The sequence below is a fragment of the Silurus aristotelis genome, assembly GCF_946808225.1.
Source record: "Silurus aristotelis genome assembly, chromosome: 7".
Lineage (NCBI taxonomy): Eukaryota > Metazoa > Chordata > Actinopteri > Siluriformes > Siluridae > Silurus > Silurus aristotelis.
In genome coordinates this window covers 2244411-2265246 of record NC_139580.1, presented here as the reverse complement: position 1 = coordinate 2265246, position 20836 = coordinate 2244411, and the positions used below count along the sequence as shown (strand labels likewise).

General features: G+C 42.2%; 1 protein-coding gene and 1 long non-coding RNA gene across 5 annotated transcripts in view; one reads left to right on the top strand and one right to left on the bottom strand.

Moving 5' to 3' along the window:
- LOC310728988 overlaps positions 1-20836 on the bottom strand; it is a 412338-nt gene that overhangs the window by 53000 nt on the left and 338502 nt on the right. The window lies entirely within an intron of this gene.
- LOC310728948 (uncharacterized protein) lies at positions 11144-14732 on the top strand. 4 transcript variants are annotated; one of them, XM_083546855.1, is made up of 6 exons: positions 11144-11375; positions 11529-11882; positions 12696-12863; positions 12964-12998; positions 13651-13782; positions 14249-14732. In XM_083546855.1, exons 1-5 carry the CDS (start codon positions 11333-11335, stop codon positions 13741-13743), a joined length of 693 nt encoding a protein of 230 aa, XP_083402981.1. In that variant the 5' UTR covers positions 11144-11332; the 3' UTR covers positions 13744-13782; positions 14249-14732. The 4 variants fall into 4 exon arrangements, with proteins under 4 accessions (XP_083402981.1, XP_083402980.1, XP_083402979.1 ...); XM_083546854.1 differs by having other exon boundaries at positions 14131-14732; XM_083546853.1 differs by having other exon boundaries at positions 14071-14732.

Below are 20836 nucleotides of genomic sequence, written 5' to 3'. Positions count from 1 at the left end.
AAGATTGCCCTCTGTATTTCCCTCCTGTCTGGTGAAGCTCTTGCCAAAGCCAGCTCACTATGGAGCGCCAAAGGGGGCAAATTTGGCTCACTCGCCGAATTCAGCGGGCTTCTTCTGGAATAGTTGGGGATAGAGGTGGTGGATCTCCACCACAGTCCCCTTAAGGAGGAATGCGCTCCATTTCAAGGTTCTCCAGAGCACGCGGCTCCGTGCCAGATCTCCAATGAGCATGCAGCTTAGCCCCATTGTTTGGATGACAGGGTGGCTTCATCTCAGGGTCTCTACACGCGCGCTGCTGTGTTCCGGGGTTCTCGTGGACGCACCGCACCATCTCCGGCCGTCTGCGAGCACATCATGGCGTCTCAGAGCATCTACAGGCGTGCCGCTCTGTTCCGAGGTTCCAGTGGGCGTGCCTCGCCGCCACAGTGTCTCCAGGAGCGTGATTTACCGCCGCAGAGTCTTCACGAGAGCGCCGCGACGCCGCAGAGTCTTCACGAGAGTGCCGCGACGCCACCTCTGGTCACAGAAAGCAACGTCTCGTCTCCAGCGCCCGCAGAGGGCGACGTCTCGTCTCCAGCGCCCGCAGAAGGCGACGTCTCGCCCCCGGGCTCCACTGAAGGCGACGTCTCGGCCCCGGGCTACACAGAAGGCGACATCTCGCCCCCGGGCTCCACAGAAGGCGACGTCTCGCCCCCGGGCTCCACTGAAGGCGACGTCTCGCCCCCGGGCTCCACTGAAGGCGACGTCTCGCCCCCGGGCTCCACTGAAGGCGACGTCTCGCCCCCAGGTCCTCTTCAGGGCGAAGGAATGCCCCCGAGTACTCTTCAGGGTGACGTCTCGCCACCAAGCCAAACAGAGGGCGAAGGATCGCCCCCAGGGCCTCTTCAGGGTGACGTCTCGCCCCCAGGTCCTCTTCAGGGAGACGTCTCGCCCCCGAGTCCTCTTCAGGGCGAAGGATCGCCTCCAGACTCCACGCAGGGCGACGTCCCGCCCTCAGCAGTCACAGAGGGCGACGTTCCGCCCCCAAGCTCAACAGAGGGCGACGGATCGGCCCCAGGCCCTCTTCAGGGCGACGGATCGCCCCCAGGATCCCCGCACAGCGACGTCGGTCCTCCAGGTCCCTCTGACGGTGACGTCGGTCCTCCAGGTCCCTCTGACGGCGACGTCGGTCCTTCAGGTCCCTCTGACGGCGATGTCGGTCCTCCAGGTTCCTCAGAAGGTGGTACGACGTTCCTGATCTCCGCCAGGGATGTCGCTCGGCCTCTGGTCTCCGCCCGGGATGTCCTCCACTCCCCGGTAGTTGTCATGGTTGCCGTCCAGTTCCGGTTCCCCGCCATGGCGGTGGCTCCGACTCCAATCTCCGCCAGGGGCTTCACTCAGCCTCCCGTCTTCACCAAGGGCGTGGCTCAGTTCCGGATCCTCCTGCTGGGGGTCGTCCTGTTCCGGCTCTCCGCAGAGGACGCCGCATCGCCTTGGGCACTTCCCGGTCGTCCTCGGTTCCACGGCGATGCTCACCGGGCCTCCATTGCTCCCAGGCGACTAGGGAGGCCTTCCTCGGAGTGCCCTGGCCCGCCTGGCATAGGTGGGTTTTGGGGCGTCAGGTGTCGCTCCTGGAGGGGGGGGGTACTGTCAGGGATCCCCCTGCCACGCCGCCCTCGGTAGCTTTCAGGGATTCACCCTGCCACACCCCCCTCGATAGCAGTCACGCTGCCTTCCGAGATTACCGACAGCTGTGGCTCATGAAAGATCAGACTACATAAACTCAGGTTCTTGAGTCACAGGCTGTCGGTCGTTATATTGTCAAGCTGGACAATCGCGTGGCTGCTCGACCGCCGGCATGCACCGCTGGCGTATATCCGAACTCCACTTCCGAATTGGATTACTCATTGCCGAAGGCTTTATGGATTATGCTTGGGACATTCGCGCTCATAGTGGACAACGCATATCGAGCGGATGTCTTTGTTTGTTGTTTTCAACGGCTTGTGAGTGTTTTGTGTTGTACGATTTTGAAATAAAAGAACAATGATCGGACTATATCGGCTTCCGCGTCAACAGCCTGACACCACCTGTGTAGAATTGTCAAGATTCTTTCCTTTTAAGAGAAATTCATGTAGCTGGAAATAAAACACTAAAGAATCCACTTCCTGGTTAGCGGCTAATGCTAGCACTATGGAATCTTTTGCATTTTCATGCATGCGTTAAACAAATCTGATTATATGCCACAGTGACACAGTTATTTTTCTATATCCCTGGTATTTTTTTGTATGTTTTCAAGTTTAACTAAACAAACTTCCACCACTTAAAACGTTCGTGAGGAAACTCAGATTTGACGCTTTTTGATGATTTCGATACTTTGATGTATCTCTATGTTGTGTGATGTAGCTCTATGTTCTTTGAATTAGCTTTATGTTGTGTGATGTATCTCTATGTTCTCTGATGTATATCTATGTTGTGTGATGTAGCTCTATGTTGTCTGATGTATCTCTATGTTGTGTGATGTAACTGTGTGATGTAGCTCTACGTTCTTTGATGTAGCTCTAAGTTGTGTGATGTAGCTCCATGTTCTTTGCTGTGCACATCTAAAATATAGTAACCTCTGTCTGGAGAAGGTGTATATGACTGACATGAAAAACTATCTTAAAATACCTTTCCTTTTTCTGGTGCTGCTCCAGATCAACCTAATCTATTGTTACATTCCAACAGACGCCTAAACCTAGAGGAAGGAATAATAAAATTTTTTGCAGGTTGTTTAGATTAGTGTGACTGTAAATGATGAGCTGTAGGTACACACTCAATCTTCTTTGTTCCTAAATTAATAAGCTAGTATGTAAAAAACGTAAGGACTGAACCAGGTTGAGTTAAACATTCTCCTGAGGTTCCAGAGACCACTGTTCCTGCTCCTCTACTCTCCCCGGATCTGCCTGATATTTCCCGGTCTGCCTCCGGATGCTGTTTTCTTTGATTGGAGGCAACTCTGTGCAGCTGGAGATATTTTTCAGCAAGCCCTGGAGACCCATGAAATTATGGAGTAAGAACAGGAACTCTGAGGATTTGGATTTGGACTGTAGTTAATGTCAACAGTCTGCTACACTGACTCAGAACTACGGTTTACTCTAATCTCCATCACTTCCTCAACATCGTTTATCTGTAATAAATGGACATTCGGTGCCACCCAGATGAGGATGAGGTCCCCTTTTTATTTTTATCACCACATTATCTGTGTAAAGCTGCTTTGAGACAATGTTCATTGGTAAAAGCGCAATACAGATGAAAAACTATTGAATTGAACCAGTAAGAGCTAGAAAAGGGATTTTTACAGGGTTCTGACAAGGACTTCAGGGTGCTGCTTTTCAACAATAGGCTCCACCTCTTCTGACCAGACTCTTGTTTTTGTTTGGTCCATTTCTGGATACCATTTATTAATGATTGACAGGAGGCTCCACCTATAGTAGGACAGCAAAAGGAGTCAAAATCAGCAAAGCAAAACACATGGGGAAAAGAAGAGAGAAACACACACACACACACACACACACACACAAAGCAGCACTGACACATTACACCCTGTGTTACTGGTGACCATAAAGAGCTAGTTAGTTTCACATGCCTAAAAATAGACTTACACGAGTTAATAAGAGCTTTTTTAGGTTTCTCAGTAGGTGCTTTACTGAGGATAGTAAATGTGAAACAGAGGGGAGTGATGGATCCCATGGCCAATTAGCTTTGACTTTTATGCCAAAGACAAGATTCCCAATTTACCTCAGTAAAGCACCTGCTGCACCTACTGCAGCCCTCTGTAAGGGCTCTAATCCTTGAGTTATGTGACTGCTAACTCCACCTACAGGATCCAGACTTTCCCTGACTGAACTGTACTGCACCCCCCCCCCCCCCCCTTAAGCTGCTTTAACATCTGTATACATTTATACTTATCACAAATAAATATATTACTACAGATGGAGAACAACTAACAAAACATTTTGCACTCAACACACTGAACATGCTGAATGTATGCCATGTTAGATCTTTAATAACATAGATTGAAGATTTGTTAAACTGATTTTTGCACAGTTCCACCATGGATGAGTTCTGCTTACTGTATTTCCTTCCTCTTTTGTAGATTTTAGGTTGAAGTGTTGCTGCTTTAGTGTCACTATTTTATTTACAGTATGTATGATATGTACTGTTAGAGGTATTTTTTATTTATGTATTTCCTACTTTACAGATGTTTAAAGAGATGAAAAACTTTATGAATATATGAATTTAAGATGCTTTGAGAAAATGTCTATTGTTAAAAGCACAATACAAATAAGATAATTGTGGTAAATGATCTAAAACTAAACCTAAAATATATCACATATTTAATGTCACTTATTGTAATAAAGTATAAAAAGCTCCAGGAGCTGAGGTCAGTGATGGTTAAATACATGCTGAGAAAAGAACAGGTGGGACTGTTTGTGTGTGTGTGTGTGTGTGTGTGTGTGTATGTGTGTGTGTGTGTGTGTGTGTGTGTGTGTGTGTGTGTTTGTGGTTTTAGCAGCAGATAAAAATAAGAATATGACTTTTCCATTGTGGTTTCTGTTTTTGACCATGCAGAGTTGTTTCTAATCAAACATCAGTGCTTTCACACAGAATAATCTGCTTTTGCCAATTGCACAGTGTGGTTACTACCACCAACAGCAGATGTAAAAAAAAAAAGCAGCATCCTCTCATCATCTACTATTTTTTCAGTTTAACTGCTTGACCTTCACCACACACACACACACACACACACACACACACACACACACACACACACACACACACGTGTGTTTTGTGGAATCCTTTTTTAGTAACCATTTATTATTTGGTGTGTGTGTGTGTGTGTGTGTGTGTGTGTGTGTGTGTGTGTTTGTGGTTTTAGCAGCAGATAGAAATAAGAATATGACTTTTCCATTGTGGTTTCTGTTTTTGACCATGCAGAGTTGTTTCTAATCAAACATCAGTGCTTTCACACAAAATAATCTGCAAACTCACAAAATGATGAATATACAAGTCAAATTAGAAATAATACAGTACAAATTTTAATATGAAATTGATTTTTAAAAAGCATGTTTCAGTTTTCAGTGTATTAAAGCATTCAATGTTATAAAATAGTAATAATTAAAAAAGTTTTGATTAAAAATAAATAGAAAACTAGTGTTTCAGAAGAAAGATTTTATTATTATCTATTCTGATATTTAAAATTGAGAGCATTAAATTTACTATATGTTACAATAAGCTGCATCACTCTATAATAGGTTCAGCTTTTTCTGTTCTAAAAAGGTTTGTTTTTTATTTGATGTGCATTTATTTGATATGTACTGTTGTGCTTATATTTTATTATTCATTTAATTGTGTGAATTCCAGCTTCTAAATTTGACAGGCAAGTGACTCAAACAAGATGTAGTTATGAGAGAATACTGTATTGTTATCATTTATTCAGTAGAATTTGGACTCAAGGTGCGAGTGAAACAGGAGGCGGACGCCGGAATACAGCTCGCTCAGGTTTAATGATGAGATTGAGGGAGAGAGATACACACGAGCACACACACGCACATGCACACTTACACACACACGCACACACACTTACACACACTCACGCACGTACGCACACACACACGGCAGTCCTTATATTGAAAGAGTCTAAGGTGCACTGGTGGAGAAGTGTAGCTGATCCGAGATGCACGGGGAGGAGAAGCGCAGCCGGTAACGGATAGTAGAGTCTGAATGGGACAGACAGCGTAGGGTACTGCATGTAACAGTGGAACCTTACAGCAGTAGGTAACACCTAACACATTCAATAACGAACGAGGAGTGAGTGTGAGTGAGGAGCTTATATAGAAGCGGGGTGGAGTGATGATGAGCCCCAGGTGAGCGTGATTAAACCTGGAGCTCCAGAGAGAGTGGAGGCATGATTGATGATGAGCCCCAGGTGTGCGTGGTTAAACCTGGAGCTCTAGGGAGAGCGGAGGCATAGAGAGCCACCAAAGGGGGCGTGGCAGGTGGATCCCTGACAGGAACACTGGGTTGGTGATTTAGGATGTGGCAATTGTCCATTGCAGAACATTAAAAAAAAATTACCCACTCTATCACCATGCAATACTATCAATTAAATTTTTTTTACAAAACACACCATATATATATATATATATATATATATATATATATATATATATATATATATATATATATATATATTATATATATAAAGTGGGCCTGTCAAGGTCAGAAAAAGTAAGTGGGCCAAAAAAAAGTATTTGATTCACCGCCGATTTTTCAAGTTTTCCCACTTACAAAGAACAAAGAACTGAGAGATCTGTAATTTTCATTTACACCTCAACTGTGAGAGACAGAATCTAATCTAATTTCCAGTATTTAAGTATTTAAAACAATAGAAAAATAGAACCTAATTTTTGGTACAGAAAAATTTTGGTTAAATTACAGAGGTGATATGTTTCCTGTAGTTCTTGACCAGGTTTGGCACACACTTCAGCAGGGCTTTTGTCCCACTCCTGCATACAACTCTTCTCCAGACCTTTCAGGTTTTGGAGCTGTCACTGAGCAACACAGAGTTTTAGCTCCCTCCATAGAATTTCTATTGGGTTCAGGTCTGGAGACTGGCTAGGCCACTCCACGACCTTGAAATGCTTCTTACGGAGCCACTCCTTAGTTGCCGTGGATGTGTGTTTGGGGTCATTTTCATGCTTGAGACCCAGCCACGACCCATCTTCAAATATTCTTACTGAGGGAAGGAGGTTGTTGCCCAAAATCTTGCGATACATGGCCACACATTTCCTCCCTTAATAAGGTGCAGTCGTCCTGTCCCCTTCGCAGAAATGCACACCAAAGCATTATGTTCAAGATGGCGCTGGTGAGGTCGGCTGCCATCACGACTACGGTAGCTCCGGCTACGTTTTCTCTTTTTTGTTTATTTTACATTTTTATTTACTTAGTTACCATTCTATATACACAAGATGGACATCATTAGATATGACAGAGGCACTCTTATATCTATTGGTATACAATGCACTCACCTTTCGCCGTTTTTAAACCCGAACCCATGCTGGCCAAGATCCTGAGGGAGAACAAAAGGAACAGGCTGGAGGTACACGCACACTACGCCCCCTTACCTAGTATCCTGTTAGCCAACGTCCCGTCACTGGAAAACTAGCTTGACGACCTAAGGGCAAGGGTCAAGTTCCAGAGGGACATTCGGGACTGCAACCTTCTCTACTTTACCGAGACATGGCTGAACCCATCAGTACCGGACCAAGCCATCCAGCCAGCTGAGTTTTTCTCGGTTTACTGCATGGACAGAACACTGGAGTTGGGGAAGTCAAGAGGAGGTGGAGTGTGTCTGATGGTGAACAACCACTGGTGCGACATCACGAGCATCGTTCCCCTTTCATGCTCCTGCACCTGCACACCAAATTTGGAACTACTGACCATCAAATGTCGGCCCTTTTATCTACCTTGGGAATTCAGCTCGGTCATAGTCAGTGCCGTTTATATTCCACCTCAAGTGGACACGGACACTACAGTATGGGATTTACAAGAGACACTAACACTTCACCAAACACAGCATCGGGATGCTGCGCTCATTGTGGTTGGAGATTTTTTAACAGTGCCAACCTCAAGCGCGCACTACCGAACTTCCAGCAGCACATCACCTGCCCCACCAGGGGCAAAAGGACACTGGACCACTGCTACACACCACTCAAGAACAGCTACAGGGCACAATCACATTCACCATTCGGGAAATCAGACCATGCCGCCAGCTTCCTCATGCCTGTTTACAAACAAAGCCTGAACAGGAAGCTCCGGTTCAGAGGAAGGTCGCGTGCTGGACTGACCAATCGGTGGGCACTCTGCAGGCTGCTTTGGACGACACAGATTGGGAAAACTAGTGGATAATACGGTGCAAAAAACCACCATCAGAATGTTTCCCAACCAGAAGCCATGCATAGATAAAACCATCTGCGACGCCCTTAAATCCCGCTCCGCTGCTTACAACAAGGGGCTCGCCGCCGGGGACATGGACGAGTACAAGGCTGCGTCTTACAGTGTTTGAAGAGCGGTAAAGGATGCAAAGCGGTGCTACGGGAGGAAACTAGAGACACAGTTCCAACATGGTGGCTCTAGGAGCCTGTGGCAGCGACTAAGAACAATCACTACAGAACACCATCTTCTAGAATGGGGAATGCGGACGCTTCTCTGGAAGACGAGCTAAACATCGTTTATGCTCGCTTCGAGGCTGCAGCTAACCAAGCTAGCGGCGCTAGCAGCACAAACAGCATGCACGCCGAGAGAGCTGGAGAAGTAAACACGTTTACCATCTTGGAGCATGACGTGAGGAGGGCATTCAAGAGAGTGAATACTAGGAATGCAGCAGGACCAGATGGCATCATAGGTCGGGTTCTGAAAGCCTGCGCTGACCAGCTAGCAATGGTGTTCACTGAGATATTCAACCTCTTACTGGAACAGTCTGTTGTTCCCTCATGCGTCAAACAGTCCACCATTGTTCCTGTCCCAAAAATACAGCCAGCCCTTCTGCCTCAATGACTACCTCCCTGTAGCCCTGACCTCAGTAGTGATGAAGTGCTTTGAGAGACTGGTCATAGACTTCATCACTGCTTTACTACCAGACACACTGGATCCTCTACAGTTTGCGTACCGCCAGAACCGTTCTACTGAGGACACCACTGCTCCTCACTATGATGAGCCACCTGGACTAAAGAAAAGGGAATTATACAAAGATGCTGTTTGTGGACTACAGTTCAGCATTTAACCCAATAAGTCCCCCCACACTCACCTCTAAGTAAGAGTTCCTGGGACTCAGCCAGCCGCTGTGCCAATGGATCTCTAACTTCCTGACAGACAGACCACAAGCCATACGGGTGGGAAAACACACCTCATCCACCCTTACCCTCAGCACTGGAGCTCCCCAGGGTTGTGTTCTGAGCCCCCTGATGTACTCACTGTACACATACAACTGTATGGCCATTTCCAACTCCACAACCATCATCAAGTTTGCTGACGACATTGTTGTGGTGGGCCTGATCTCCAACAACGATGAGATGGCCTACCTACAGGAGGTTAAAAACCTGGAGAGATGGTGCCAGGAGAACAACCTTCTCCTAAACGTCAGCAAGACTAAGGAGTTGATAGTGGACTCCAGCACGAAGCAGGAGCGGTCATACCAACCGCTAAACATCAACAGGACCCCAGTGGGGAGAGTGGACATTTCTCTGGTACCTAGTTGTTCACATCACACAGGACCTGTCTTGGTCCTGTCACACCAACACCAACTTGGTCCTGTTCACACCCTGGTAAAGAAGGCCCGGCAGCGTCTGTACCATCTGAGACACTTTAGGGACTTTAAACTACCCTCTCAGGTGCTAAAGACTTTTTACACTTGTGCCACTGAGAGCGCTCTGATTGGTAGCATCACTTCCTGGTTCGGGAACAGCACCATGCAGGACAGGCGAGCCTTACAGAGTGTGCTGCATTCAGCTGAACGTACCATCCACACTGAGCTGTCTAACCTGCAGGACATCTACAGCACGCGGTGCCGGACCAGAGCTAGGAAGATTATGAAGGACCTCAGCCATCCCAACAATGGACTCTTTCCTTTGTTGCGTTCAGGGAAACGCTTCCGCTCCCTGAAAGCGAACACAGAGAGAATGAGGAGGAGCTTCTTCCCGCAGGCCATTCGGAGTTTGAACCAGGAAACCCCCAAGATCTAAAAGCTGGTCCACTCTCTCCATTGCCACACTTTTCTGCAAATATTTTTCTTTTCGCACTTCAAAACTTTAACCTCTGGACTGTCACTTAAACTGTGGACTTGCATGGCACAGTGCACTTTATACCACACCATACCGCACACGGTCACTTTAAAAACAATCACATCAACCACCTTATGTGATTACTGTTTACTGTACATAAGCATACCTTGTATTCATAAGCATACCTTTTATATACACTTTTTCCTCATATATATCTTTATATCTTCATATCTTTTATATTTTACATAGTTTATACTCTTTATTTATCTGCCTTCTTTTTCTTTGTTTTATTTTTCCCCATTCTATTCTCTCATGCCAGACAGTCATATAAAGCATTCCACTGCATGTCGTACTTTGTATGTATGTGTATGTGACAAATAAAATTTGAATTGATTTGATTTAATTTGGTTTCCACTCCCATGATTTACAGATGAGATGGTGTTTTTGGGATTGTACTCATCCTTCTTCTTCCTCCAAACACGGCGAGTGGAGTTTATACCAAAAAGTTCTATATTGGTCTCATCTGACCACATGACCTTATCCCATGCTTCCTCTGGATCATCCAGATGGTCTTTGGCAAACTTCAGACAGAGCTGTTTGCCTCCTGTCCTGTAGCCCATCCCAGCCTTGTGCAGGTCTACAATTTTGTCCCTAGTGTCCTTAGACAGCTCTTTGGTCTTGTCCATAGTGGAGAGGTTGAAGACTGATTGATTGAGTGTGTGGACAGGTGTCTTTTATACAGGTAACAAGTTTAAATAGGTGCAATTAATACAGGCAATGAGTGGAGGATAGGAGTCTTCTTACAGACAAACTAACAGGTCTGTGTTAGACAGAATTCCTGCTGATTGGTAGCTGATCAAATACTTATTTCATTATTTAAAATGGAAATTAATTATTTAACAGTCATACAATGTGATTTTCTGGATTTTTTTTAGATTCTGTCTCTTACAGTTGAGGTGTACCTACAATGAAAATTACAGATTTCTCCGTTCTTTGTAAGTGGGAAAACTTAAAAAATCAACAGAATATGAAATACTTGTTTGCCCCACTGTAGGATGTTTTCAGAATAGGAAGAAATTAATTTGTAATATTACAGGGAGTAACATTGAAGTGTCAGTTATGTCCAGACTTGTAACTGGGCTGTGGAGACTGTACAAAGCCCAAATCATGTTGGGTGTAAAAACAAATTACATCATAAACAACATACACATGTGAAACAACTTTTTTTAGTGTATAGTATCACATGTGACCTACACAAAGTCATTTCTGGCAGCTTTTTATTGATTTATTTATTTTTTTTTACTTTTTTTTACTTTTTGGCCTGGTTACTTGATGGTTCTGTGCTTAAGTGTACTTATTTATTGATTATGTGCTGACAGACGAATGTAAGAATGTCAGAATGTAAAATAAGATGTAAATAGAGTATTGAATTCTATAGCAGAAGAGAATGACAGAATGTAGGGGCTGAACCAATAAAAGTGGAAGGCTTGAAAGTCTCTGTTCACAGGGTCAGAGGAGGGAGTGTGTTAGAAATGACAAAGTATTTTCTTCTGTTTACTCTGCAGCTGATGTTTGGTGAGTTCACTACAAATAAATAGTACAGGACTAAATCATTTGTACTTTTATGTTTCCTGTGTGTATATATATATATATATATATAAATCGAAGTGTGTGTGGTTTACAGAGTGAAGATGAATCTTTTCTCTTCATGTGCTGTTGTTCTTTCAGGTCTCATTAGGCCGAGTCTCCTTCAGAACATTTCAGCTGATCTCATATCTGTTTCTCCAGGAGCAAACATCACTCTGCTCTGTAACATCACTAATTACTCAGAGAAATCCTGGTATCAGATGATCTCAGCAGGGTTGAGGCAGATTATATCAGCCAGACAAAGGAGGCTGAACAAACACTTTTATGTGGATTATAATGTAGATAAGAGTCACTTTTATTTAACAGAAAGCAGCAGTTCAGTCAGTTTAGTGATTATTGGAGTTCGAGAGACGGATCTGGGGTTTTATTACTGTGGAGGACGAAATGATGAGACACACATTCAGTTTGGGAAACTCATCAGACTGAACTTTACAGGTCAGTAACTCAACTTTATTTACACACTTTACTGATGTTGTTTTAGATTTAAATTTATATTCATACATATTTATTTAATGCTATTAAAAATATTATGAATTTTACTGACATTTTTGGACATAAAGGTTATAGAATAATTTTTTTTTAAATGTTGAATTTATAATTTTGTGGTTTTAAATATATGTTTAATTTAAATGCTAAGAGATTGAGGTTGTGCTCATTTCCAAAATTACATATTGCATAATTATGCAGTTTGGATCAATAGTTATACATTTCAAGGTTTTAAAAATATGCTTTTGAAGAACAACATTAGGATTTATGCCTCGCTATAGACCCCTGACAATGCAACAGATATGGTCCCATTTATCTTTGTAAACTGTATCTACACATACCAGTCTAATTAGGTTTAGAATATAGATCCAATAACAATGAAGAAAGAAGTTTTTAAAAGTTTGTCATTTTTACATGTGAAGAATGAAATTATGTAAATGATTTGAATAGGATGTGCTTTTTGAACACATTTCAGTCACATTAACCAGGAAACCATGTGTAAATTCTAAGCAACATTTTGGATGTGTGTCGTTTTAAACACTTTATCAAAACATATATTTTTATTTCTTAAACAATTTCCTGGATACGCTTAAACAAAACTATTATCAGATTTATTAGAGCAGCACATTATATCTTATTATTCAAGGATCACTGATCACTAAAATTCAGATCATGTGAAACACTGAGCCCTACAAATGTTATTTCCTGAAGTTTCCCTCAGCACTATACTGAGATCTCTGTGTGCTTCTGTGTGTGTTTTAGGTGGCAGCAATAATGGATCTTCATCTGAGGCTTCAGATTCACAGCCGCCTGCTAGAAATGTTACCGACTGGATTAGAAATGAGATTGTAATGTGTGTGTGCTTCGTCTCCGTCCTAATAACCATCTGCATGTGTGTGTTCTGCAGCAGGGTTCTAGGTGAGACTAGAGGTGAAATTACAGGCTAAATATTTATTTATGATTTTATATTTATAATAATGAAATTCTCTTTATTTCTCTTTATTTAAAATAAATAATTATCATCATGCAGATGCTGCAGTCACACCACCGATCTCCACTGACAAGGTAGGAACACTAAAAATAATGGCAAAACTAACATTTTTACTCCTTTGTTATGGTTTTTTAAAATATATTTATTATGAAGAGCTGCTACACTCCAGTTATCCTGCTTTATTGTAATTAAATGCATTTGATAAAAAAAAACTTCCATTATTTATTCTGATTTTACTTTTTAGTTTTATGTTGTTTTGTTTACAGAATTATCTGTCTATATTTGGGGTTTGGCAATTTCAGACAGAATTTCAGGGGGGAGTTGGGGGTTGAATATACTGTAGAGATATTATATTGTTTCAATAAATTGTCTGTAATATAGCTGGAAATGGGTTTGTTTTCGATTGGATTAACCTCATCTAATAATTATACCAAGGACATAATTTAAAACATGTTTAATTATTATGTATAACTAAATAAAATAAATATTTTACAGGTTTGTATCATTAACAAATGAAAAAGTCGACTTTTGCATCTTGAAGTAAAATCCCAGTCCATATGCACACGTCTAAAACAAAGTTTTCTGGTTGGGAAAAAACGGTTTAAAGCTGAACTCATTTCTTTATGATGCAGTAGCAGTTATAATGTTATGCTACAAAAATAAACTTTCCACAATAAACAGAAGTAAAAAGTTTAGTGCTGATTCATCACCTGAATCTCTCTGCAGGCTGAAAACATTTATTATACCACTGTTCAGTACAAAAGAATGTCCACTGCATCTGCTACGGACAACAAGTCAGACTGCAGGACTGATTCCTAACTGTTACCTCACAGCTGCAGAGACACTGACAAGCACAAGGTATATACAAATATTAATTTATTTCATAAAAAATATTTAATCTGTAAAAAAAAACAGATTTGTTTTGGACTATCTATCTATCTATCTATCTATCTATCTATCTATCTATCTATCTATCTATCTATCTATCTATCTATCTATCTATCTATCTATACTTTTTTGTTTACACTTGAAACCTCTGTATTTGTTTTTTTTATTAATATTCTATAAACTAGTTTAGATTTATTTATTTATTTTTTTTGGTTTTGGTTTTTTTTATTAACATTATTTACACACCTTGTTTTTTAGTTGCCAATTGCTGATGTACCTCAACTCATCCTCTCAATTATGTTTCTGCTTTGATCTCAGTATGTTTATCAGAGATCTCACCATGGATAGAAGATCATCTTAAACTTAATCCCAGCGAAAGCTGAGCTGCTGTACATCTCTGACTTTATTCCCATGTCAATCTATTGTCATTTATCAGGAGAACTTTCAGGTCGTACATCATGGCCAACATGCTACTTTTCCAGCTAACCTGACTGAGTATACACCAGAAGAATGTGGTCATTTCTTTCTTTCATTATATTTTAATATTTTTTCACATTTAAGCATAAAATGTTTTATTAAGGAATTCTGTAAAAAACCTGAAAAGGTAATAACTAGAGACCTTTTTATTTCATTTTGTTCTACCAATAGTCTTACGTGAATAATTTACTATTTGGAATAAACTGTTGCTTGGCAACCAAGATGTAGTTTTATTAAAGCAATCTGTGATTCAAATGATTCATTATGATTAATGGTTCTAAGAGTCTTTCACACACAAAAAGACGTAGTTTGTAAATGAATATTTTAAGAGACAAGAATCGATTCACTGATATGACTTGCTCCTTTGGTGCCCTGCTCGCTTTATGTAGCCGATTTGAACAGACATCAGTCAACTGTCACCAACCGTCTTCTTAATGTCCTACTTAGTCATACTTTTAATCAATAATCTTATCATTATTAGTGCACTAATTACTGTTTCATTCACTAAATTGTTGTGTATGTGTAACATTAAAACATATCAAAATTATTTCTGAGGTAACAATAAAGTACACTTCTGAGGTAACAAGTATACACTGCAGTGTGCTTTATTTTGTCAGAAATCATTACTTTTTTGTCACCTTAGAAATCATAAAATTTTTTGTTACTGCAGAAATAATTTCGATAATCATGAGACTGAGGTAAAAAAGTACACGTTACATGTGTAAACTAAATTTTTTTTACCTAAGAAATCATTATGTTTTTTCAGTACATCAGGAGCTACAAAATGGCTGCGCAGTGGTAGCAACATTAGCTTCTTCAAAAAGAAAGATTGTAAGCACCACAGGGATGCAGGGAGTGTGGCCCGGGGACGCAGCATCTCATTCCCTAGGGGAACTAGGGTTACATACATAACCTAGAGACTTTCCCTATTTGGGAACTCGAGCTGCGTCACAACGCTTTGGGAACAAGCGTCCAATCACGCCACACTCTGACCAGACCCTGCCTAGTGTGTGAGAGCCTCACAACCAGCACATAGGACAAAGGAGCCCGGAGTGACCATCCAGTCAAAAGAAATGCTGATGTTATTGTGCTCCTGTTGGAGGGCCTTTGAGTCTCCAACTTGAAATCTGATTGGTCAAAGATTCATTGTCATGTATTTTAAGACAGAGCACCCATACTGCTGATTCTAAAGGCCTTAAGGAAGATCTCTTTGACCCTGGCAACACATGATGGCTGAAATATGTTTGAATAAAAAACTGTAACATAAACATTCACTCCTGGAAGCAGTGTAACTAAGAGAAAAGCTATAAAATGTATAGAACAGACTACTAAGAATAATTTAATAGATATTCATGAAAGAATTTTAAAATAAAAAATGTGTCAATGGTTCTGCTAGTGTTTAGGCCAGCAGAAGTTCTTGCTGAGCCTAATCACCTACCACTCATACTTGCATGTACCACACATAAATCCTGAATAATCTAGTGATGAGTTAATAAAGGGGCACATAGACACTGAGGCACACACACACACACACACACACACACACACACACACACATCCTTGTGTGTATTCTCACTGTCCATTACACTTTTACAACCTACACCAGGACCTGAAATACACTAAGATCCTGCTGCTGCTGATTGCATGACAGTAAGACAGTAAGAACATGTAATGTTTGTGTTGTTACTTAGATTTAGGCAGTAAGTGAATACTTTCTCCATATAAATAACCTTATGCATAATCATAAACGTGTAAGTTTTATGTTTAAGGAAAGCACATTTAAAACAAATGTTTAAGTTTTTTATTGTTCCCTATGATGAGTTACTTGGATGGTAATTTGTACTTCAGTTTTATATGAAAATCCTTTAGATGTAACAGGTTTATTTTTTATCTGTAACACTTTTATATTTAATCTGTATATAAGTGCTAGTAAAGAGTTCATGTTCATGTTGATAAAGGAGTAAATATCCAAAGCTTGAATCCACTCAGTTTTTAGGAAGTGTTTTTCCTTCCTTATCATTTTCTCTGCTGCTCACTGGATCACCTCTTTTGACCACCTTGCACTGACCACACCATCTACTGACCACCCCATGTACTGAACTATTGTTACACACCGTGTAATTCCATGTTTTCATGGTGGTGACTGGATGAGGTCATCAGCTTTAATAAAAACACATGGAAAGTTCCAGATGTTATACTCTTTATCATATATGTTTATTCTAACCCTAGTAATTCTATCTCTAAAAATAAATTATATGAAAAATCTCTAGGAAAAAAAGCTCTCCCTCTTCATTTTGCCCCACAAAGAGCTGTGTCTCATCAGTCCACCGATCAACATTAACATTCAGATAAACATCAGTAGAAATTATAACTGGGCCGTATTTTGGTGATATTATTGTTTCTTCTGTAAATTTGAATGACTCAGTGTGTGTCATAGGAATGTTCCTACACCTTTATTTTCTTTTAATGGAAACCAATATCTGAACAGTATATATATTAATTCAGGAACTCAAGCTGCATCGGAATGCTTTGGGAACGCGGCCGCATTTTCCCTGCTCTGAATAATGTGTGTAATCAGTCAAAATTGGAAGCAGGCTGCCTCTCACCGGTGGGGTGACATCACGACCAGAAAGTATAAAACGCACATAGAGTGAAGCCAGAGCCAGCTTCTGTTTGTTCATGAAGCACTCTGTGTAAAAATTTAATGTTGTTTTTCTGTCTGTCAAAAAAAAAGGAGATAAAGGCTTCCAAGAAAACCAAGCACACTTTTCGTCTGTGTGTCCCTCCCTACACCCCGATATATCACGGGGGCTATACACACAGCCTTTGTGTGGCTTGTTTGGGAGCGGCTCTTGAGGGATCTGATTGCCAGCACTGTGCTCTTATGCCCATGCATATGCCGGAAGCGAGGATCTACTGGAAGTTGTGACATGTGCCCTAGAGAAGCTGGATATAGCTTAGCCAGCCGATGAGCATAAAGCCCCTCCGTCCAGTAAGCTTAATGAGCGCCTTTTTGCTCCTGTGGTCATAGCCTCTACGTTGGAGTCTGCCATTTTTCCCTGACCTGCACACTGAGGTGTCCAGGTCCTGGGAGCAGCCCTTCTTAGCCTGCCCCTTTAGTCCCAAGACGTGCAGTGTACTCCAGCATCATAGGGCTTAGGGATCATGGATATGGTGTCATGCCACATTTTGAAGAGACGCTAGCAGGCTATCTCTCCCCAGGTGCAGCATCCTCCCTTAAGACCCCGACACTACCCATCAAGATTCTGCATACTATGTCAGCACTGGTGGGGGAAGGCTTACGCCTCAGCAGGTCAGGCCGATGGATGTCTGCATACAATGGCGGTGTTACAAGCATACCATGAATGGTCATGAGTGGCCCCTCCAAGCAAGGTCTATCTAAGGTCTAATAATCCCCTCTACTATGGCACATCAACTGCCTAGAAATGTTGGCTGCACTTCTGGCTCTACAGCGTTTCCTCTCGAACCTCAAAGGCCATCATGTGTTGATCCACTCAGATCTGCACCACTCCTGGCATGTGTTGATGCGCTTGGATCCGCACCACTCCTGGCACCTCTGTCCATTGACCTAGCTGTGCTCTTTCACATTAGTCAGGGACTGGTCAGTGTGGTGTTATTGGACTCTCGTTCCCAAAGCGTGCCAGCTCGAGTTCCTGAAAGGGAACGTCTCTAGGATACATATGTAATACTAGTTTCCGGAGGGAACGAGATGCTGCGTCTCTATGCCATACCTCCGGCGTCATTTCAGCGATTCCTTCTCTGTTACAGAAGCTGGTGCCGGCTTCACTCCATGGGCATTTTATACTTCCTGTGTAGTATATATCTATATCAGTGGCGGGCCGTGCATTTGGTACCTGGGCCTTCAGTGGGGACTTACCCGACCTAATCCACTTCTTAAGACCATCACTTCACAATTATAGAAACCATCAAAACAATAAAAAAACGCAATATAACAATGAGCGGCATCACATAGAGGGGCATTTAACATATGGAGGGTGAACACCATTTTACTTATATACAGTGGGTACGGAAAGTATTTAGACCCCCTTAAATTTTCACTCTTTGTTATATTGCAGCCATTTGCTAAAATCATTTAAATTTATTTATTTTCCTCATTAATGTATACACAGCACCCCATATTGACAGAAAAACACAGAATTGTTGACATTGTTGCAGATTTATTAAAAAAAAAAAACTGAAAAATCACATGGTCCTAAGTATTCAAACCCTTTGCTGTGACACTCATATATTTAACTCAGGTGCTCTCAATTTCTTTTGATCATCCTTGAGATGGTTCTACACCTTCATTTGAGTCCAGCTGTGTTTGATTATACTGATTGGACTTGATTAGGAAAGCCACACACCTGTCTATATAAGACCTTCCAGATCACAATGCATGTCAGAGCAAATGAGAATCATGAGGTCAAAGGAACTGCCTGAAGAGCTCAGAGACAGAATTGTGGCAAGGCACAGATCTGGCCAAGGTTACAAAAACATTTCTGCTGCACTTAAGGTTCATAAGAGCACAGTGGCCTCCATAATCCTTAAATGGAAGACGTTTGGGATGACCAGAACCATTCCTAGAGCTGGCCAAACTGAGCTATCGGGGGAGAAGAGTCTTGGTAAAAGAGGTAAAGAAGAACCCAAAGATCACTGTGGCTGTGCTCCAGAGATGCAGTCAGGAGATGGGGGAAAGTTGTAGAAAGTCAACCATCAATGCAGCCCTCCACCAGTCGGGGTTTTATGGCAGAGTGGCCCGATGGAAGCCTCTCCTCAGTGCAAGACACATGAAAGCCCGCATGGAGTTTGCTAAAAAACACCTGAAGGACTCCAAGATGGTGAGAAATAAGATTCTCTGGTTCGACGAGACCAGGATAGAACTTTTTGCTTTAAGTCTAAGCAGTGGTTTCTTATCTACGGCTGTCAGGCTGCTGACGCGGAAGCAGATATAGTCCAATCATTGTCTTTATTGACTAGCAAAAAACAAAACACTCACAAGCCGAGGAAAACAACAAACAAAGACATCCGCTCGAAACGAGTTATCCACCATGAGTGCGAATGTCCAAAGCATAATCCAAATGTAAGTAAAGATTGAGTAATGAGTAATCCAATACGGAAATGGAGTTCAGAGATATAGCCAGCGGTGAATGCCGGTGGTCGAGCAGCCACGCGATTTACCAGCATAACAATACAACGACCGACAGCCTGTGACTCAAGAACGTGAGTTTAAGTAGTCTGATGAGCCACAGCTGTCGGTATTCAAGGTGAGCAAGCGTGACTGCTCTTGAGGGGGGCGTGGCAGGGTGAATCCCTGACAGCTACCGAGTGGGGACGTGGCAGGGGGATCCCTGACAGCTACCGAGGGGGCATGGCAGGGGGATCCCTGACAACGGCCTGGAGATCCATGAAAAAATGGAGTAACCCAGGAGCTTTACGGATGTATTCTGACTGTAGTTAATGTCAACAGTCTGCTACACTGACTCAGGATTAGAGTTTGTAACAACATTTTCCCCCATACAATGAAATTCTTTATTTGCTGTCCACAATTAGTGCCAAAAAATAACTAAAATAAATATAGGTATAAATAAATTATATGAATCGACAAATGGTGAAATGTGTGTGAAAAATCCACCAATGTGTGAGAGGGTCTTCAATGTGTGTACAAGGCTACAGTGGGTGTGCAAAGTCCACAGTGATTGTGCAAGTTACATAATGAATGTTCTGTCAACTGTCAGTTTTTCAGGAGCCTGATGGCAGTGGGAAAGAAAAAAATTCTTCAGTCTAGTAGTCCTTCATTTCACATTTCTGTACCTCTTGTACGCCTGAGAATGTAGGCAGTTCTCTGGCGGACTCTGTGGTAGTAAATAATCTGCAGGGACAGTCAGTGGAATCTTTTGTGATCTTTTCAGCAGTCTTCACCACTCTCTGCTGACATTTGCGGTCCATAACAGTGATGCTGCCATACCTCACGGTGATGCAGTTGGTCAAGACGCTCTCAATAGTGCAGCTGTAAACGTTGTTGAAGACCTTAGACATACCAAACTTCCTCTGCCTCCTAAAAAAACTACAGATGCTGCTGAACCCTCTTAATCAGCTCTGTGGTATTAAGTGTCCAAGTGAGGTCATCACTGATGTAGATGCCTAGATATTTAAAGCTGCTCACCCTCTCCACTTCAAGCTCCGGAAGAACAGTGGTCCGTGAGGTCTTTTTCGCTCCTCATGTCTATTATCTCCTTTGTCTTGTCCATGTTGAGGGAGAGGTTGTTATCCTGACACCATGTCACCAGACTGGCCACCTCCTCCATATAGGCTGCTTCGTCCCCGGCAGAGATGCATGCTATAACTGCGGTGTCATCTGCAACCTGCAGAATGATGTTGTCTCAACAAACAATAGAACTACAGATATATTAATGTATGTTCCAGTATATTAAGTATCATTTTATATATGGGTATATATCAGAAGTCTGTATGGGTAATATCAGCATTAATCTCTAAACTGAGGAGACCGTTCACTCTGCTCTTACAT

Bases quoted from the DNA above. Each gene is read 5' to 3' on its own strand.
- LOC310728948 (XM_083546855.1), top strand. From the start codon at position 11,333: ATGACAAAGTATTTTCTTCTGTTTACTCTGCAGCTGATGTTTG. The intron at 11,883-12,695 runs GTCAGTAACTCA...TGTGTGTTTTAG, and splicing joins CATCAGACTGAACTTTACAG to GTGGCAGCAATAATGGATCT. The intron at 12,999-13,650 runs GTAGGAACACTA...ATCTCTCTGCAG, and splicing joins CACCGATCTCCACTGACAAG to GCTGAAAACATTTATTATAC.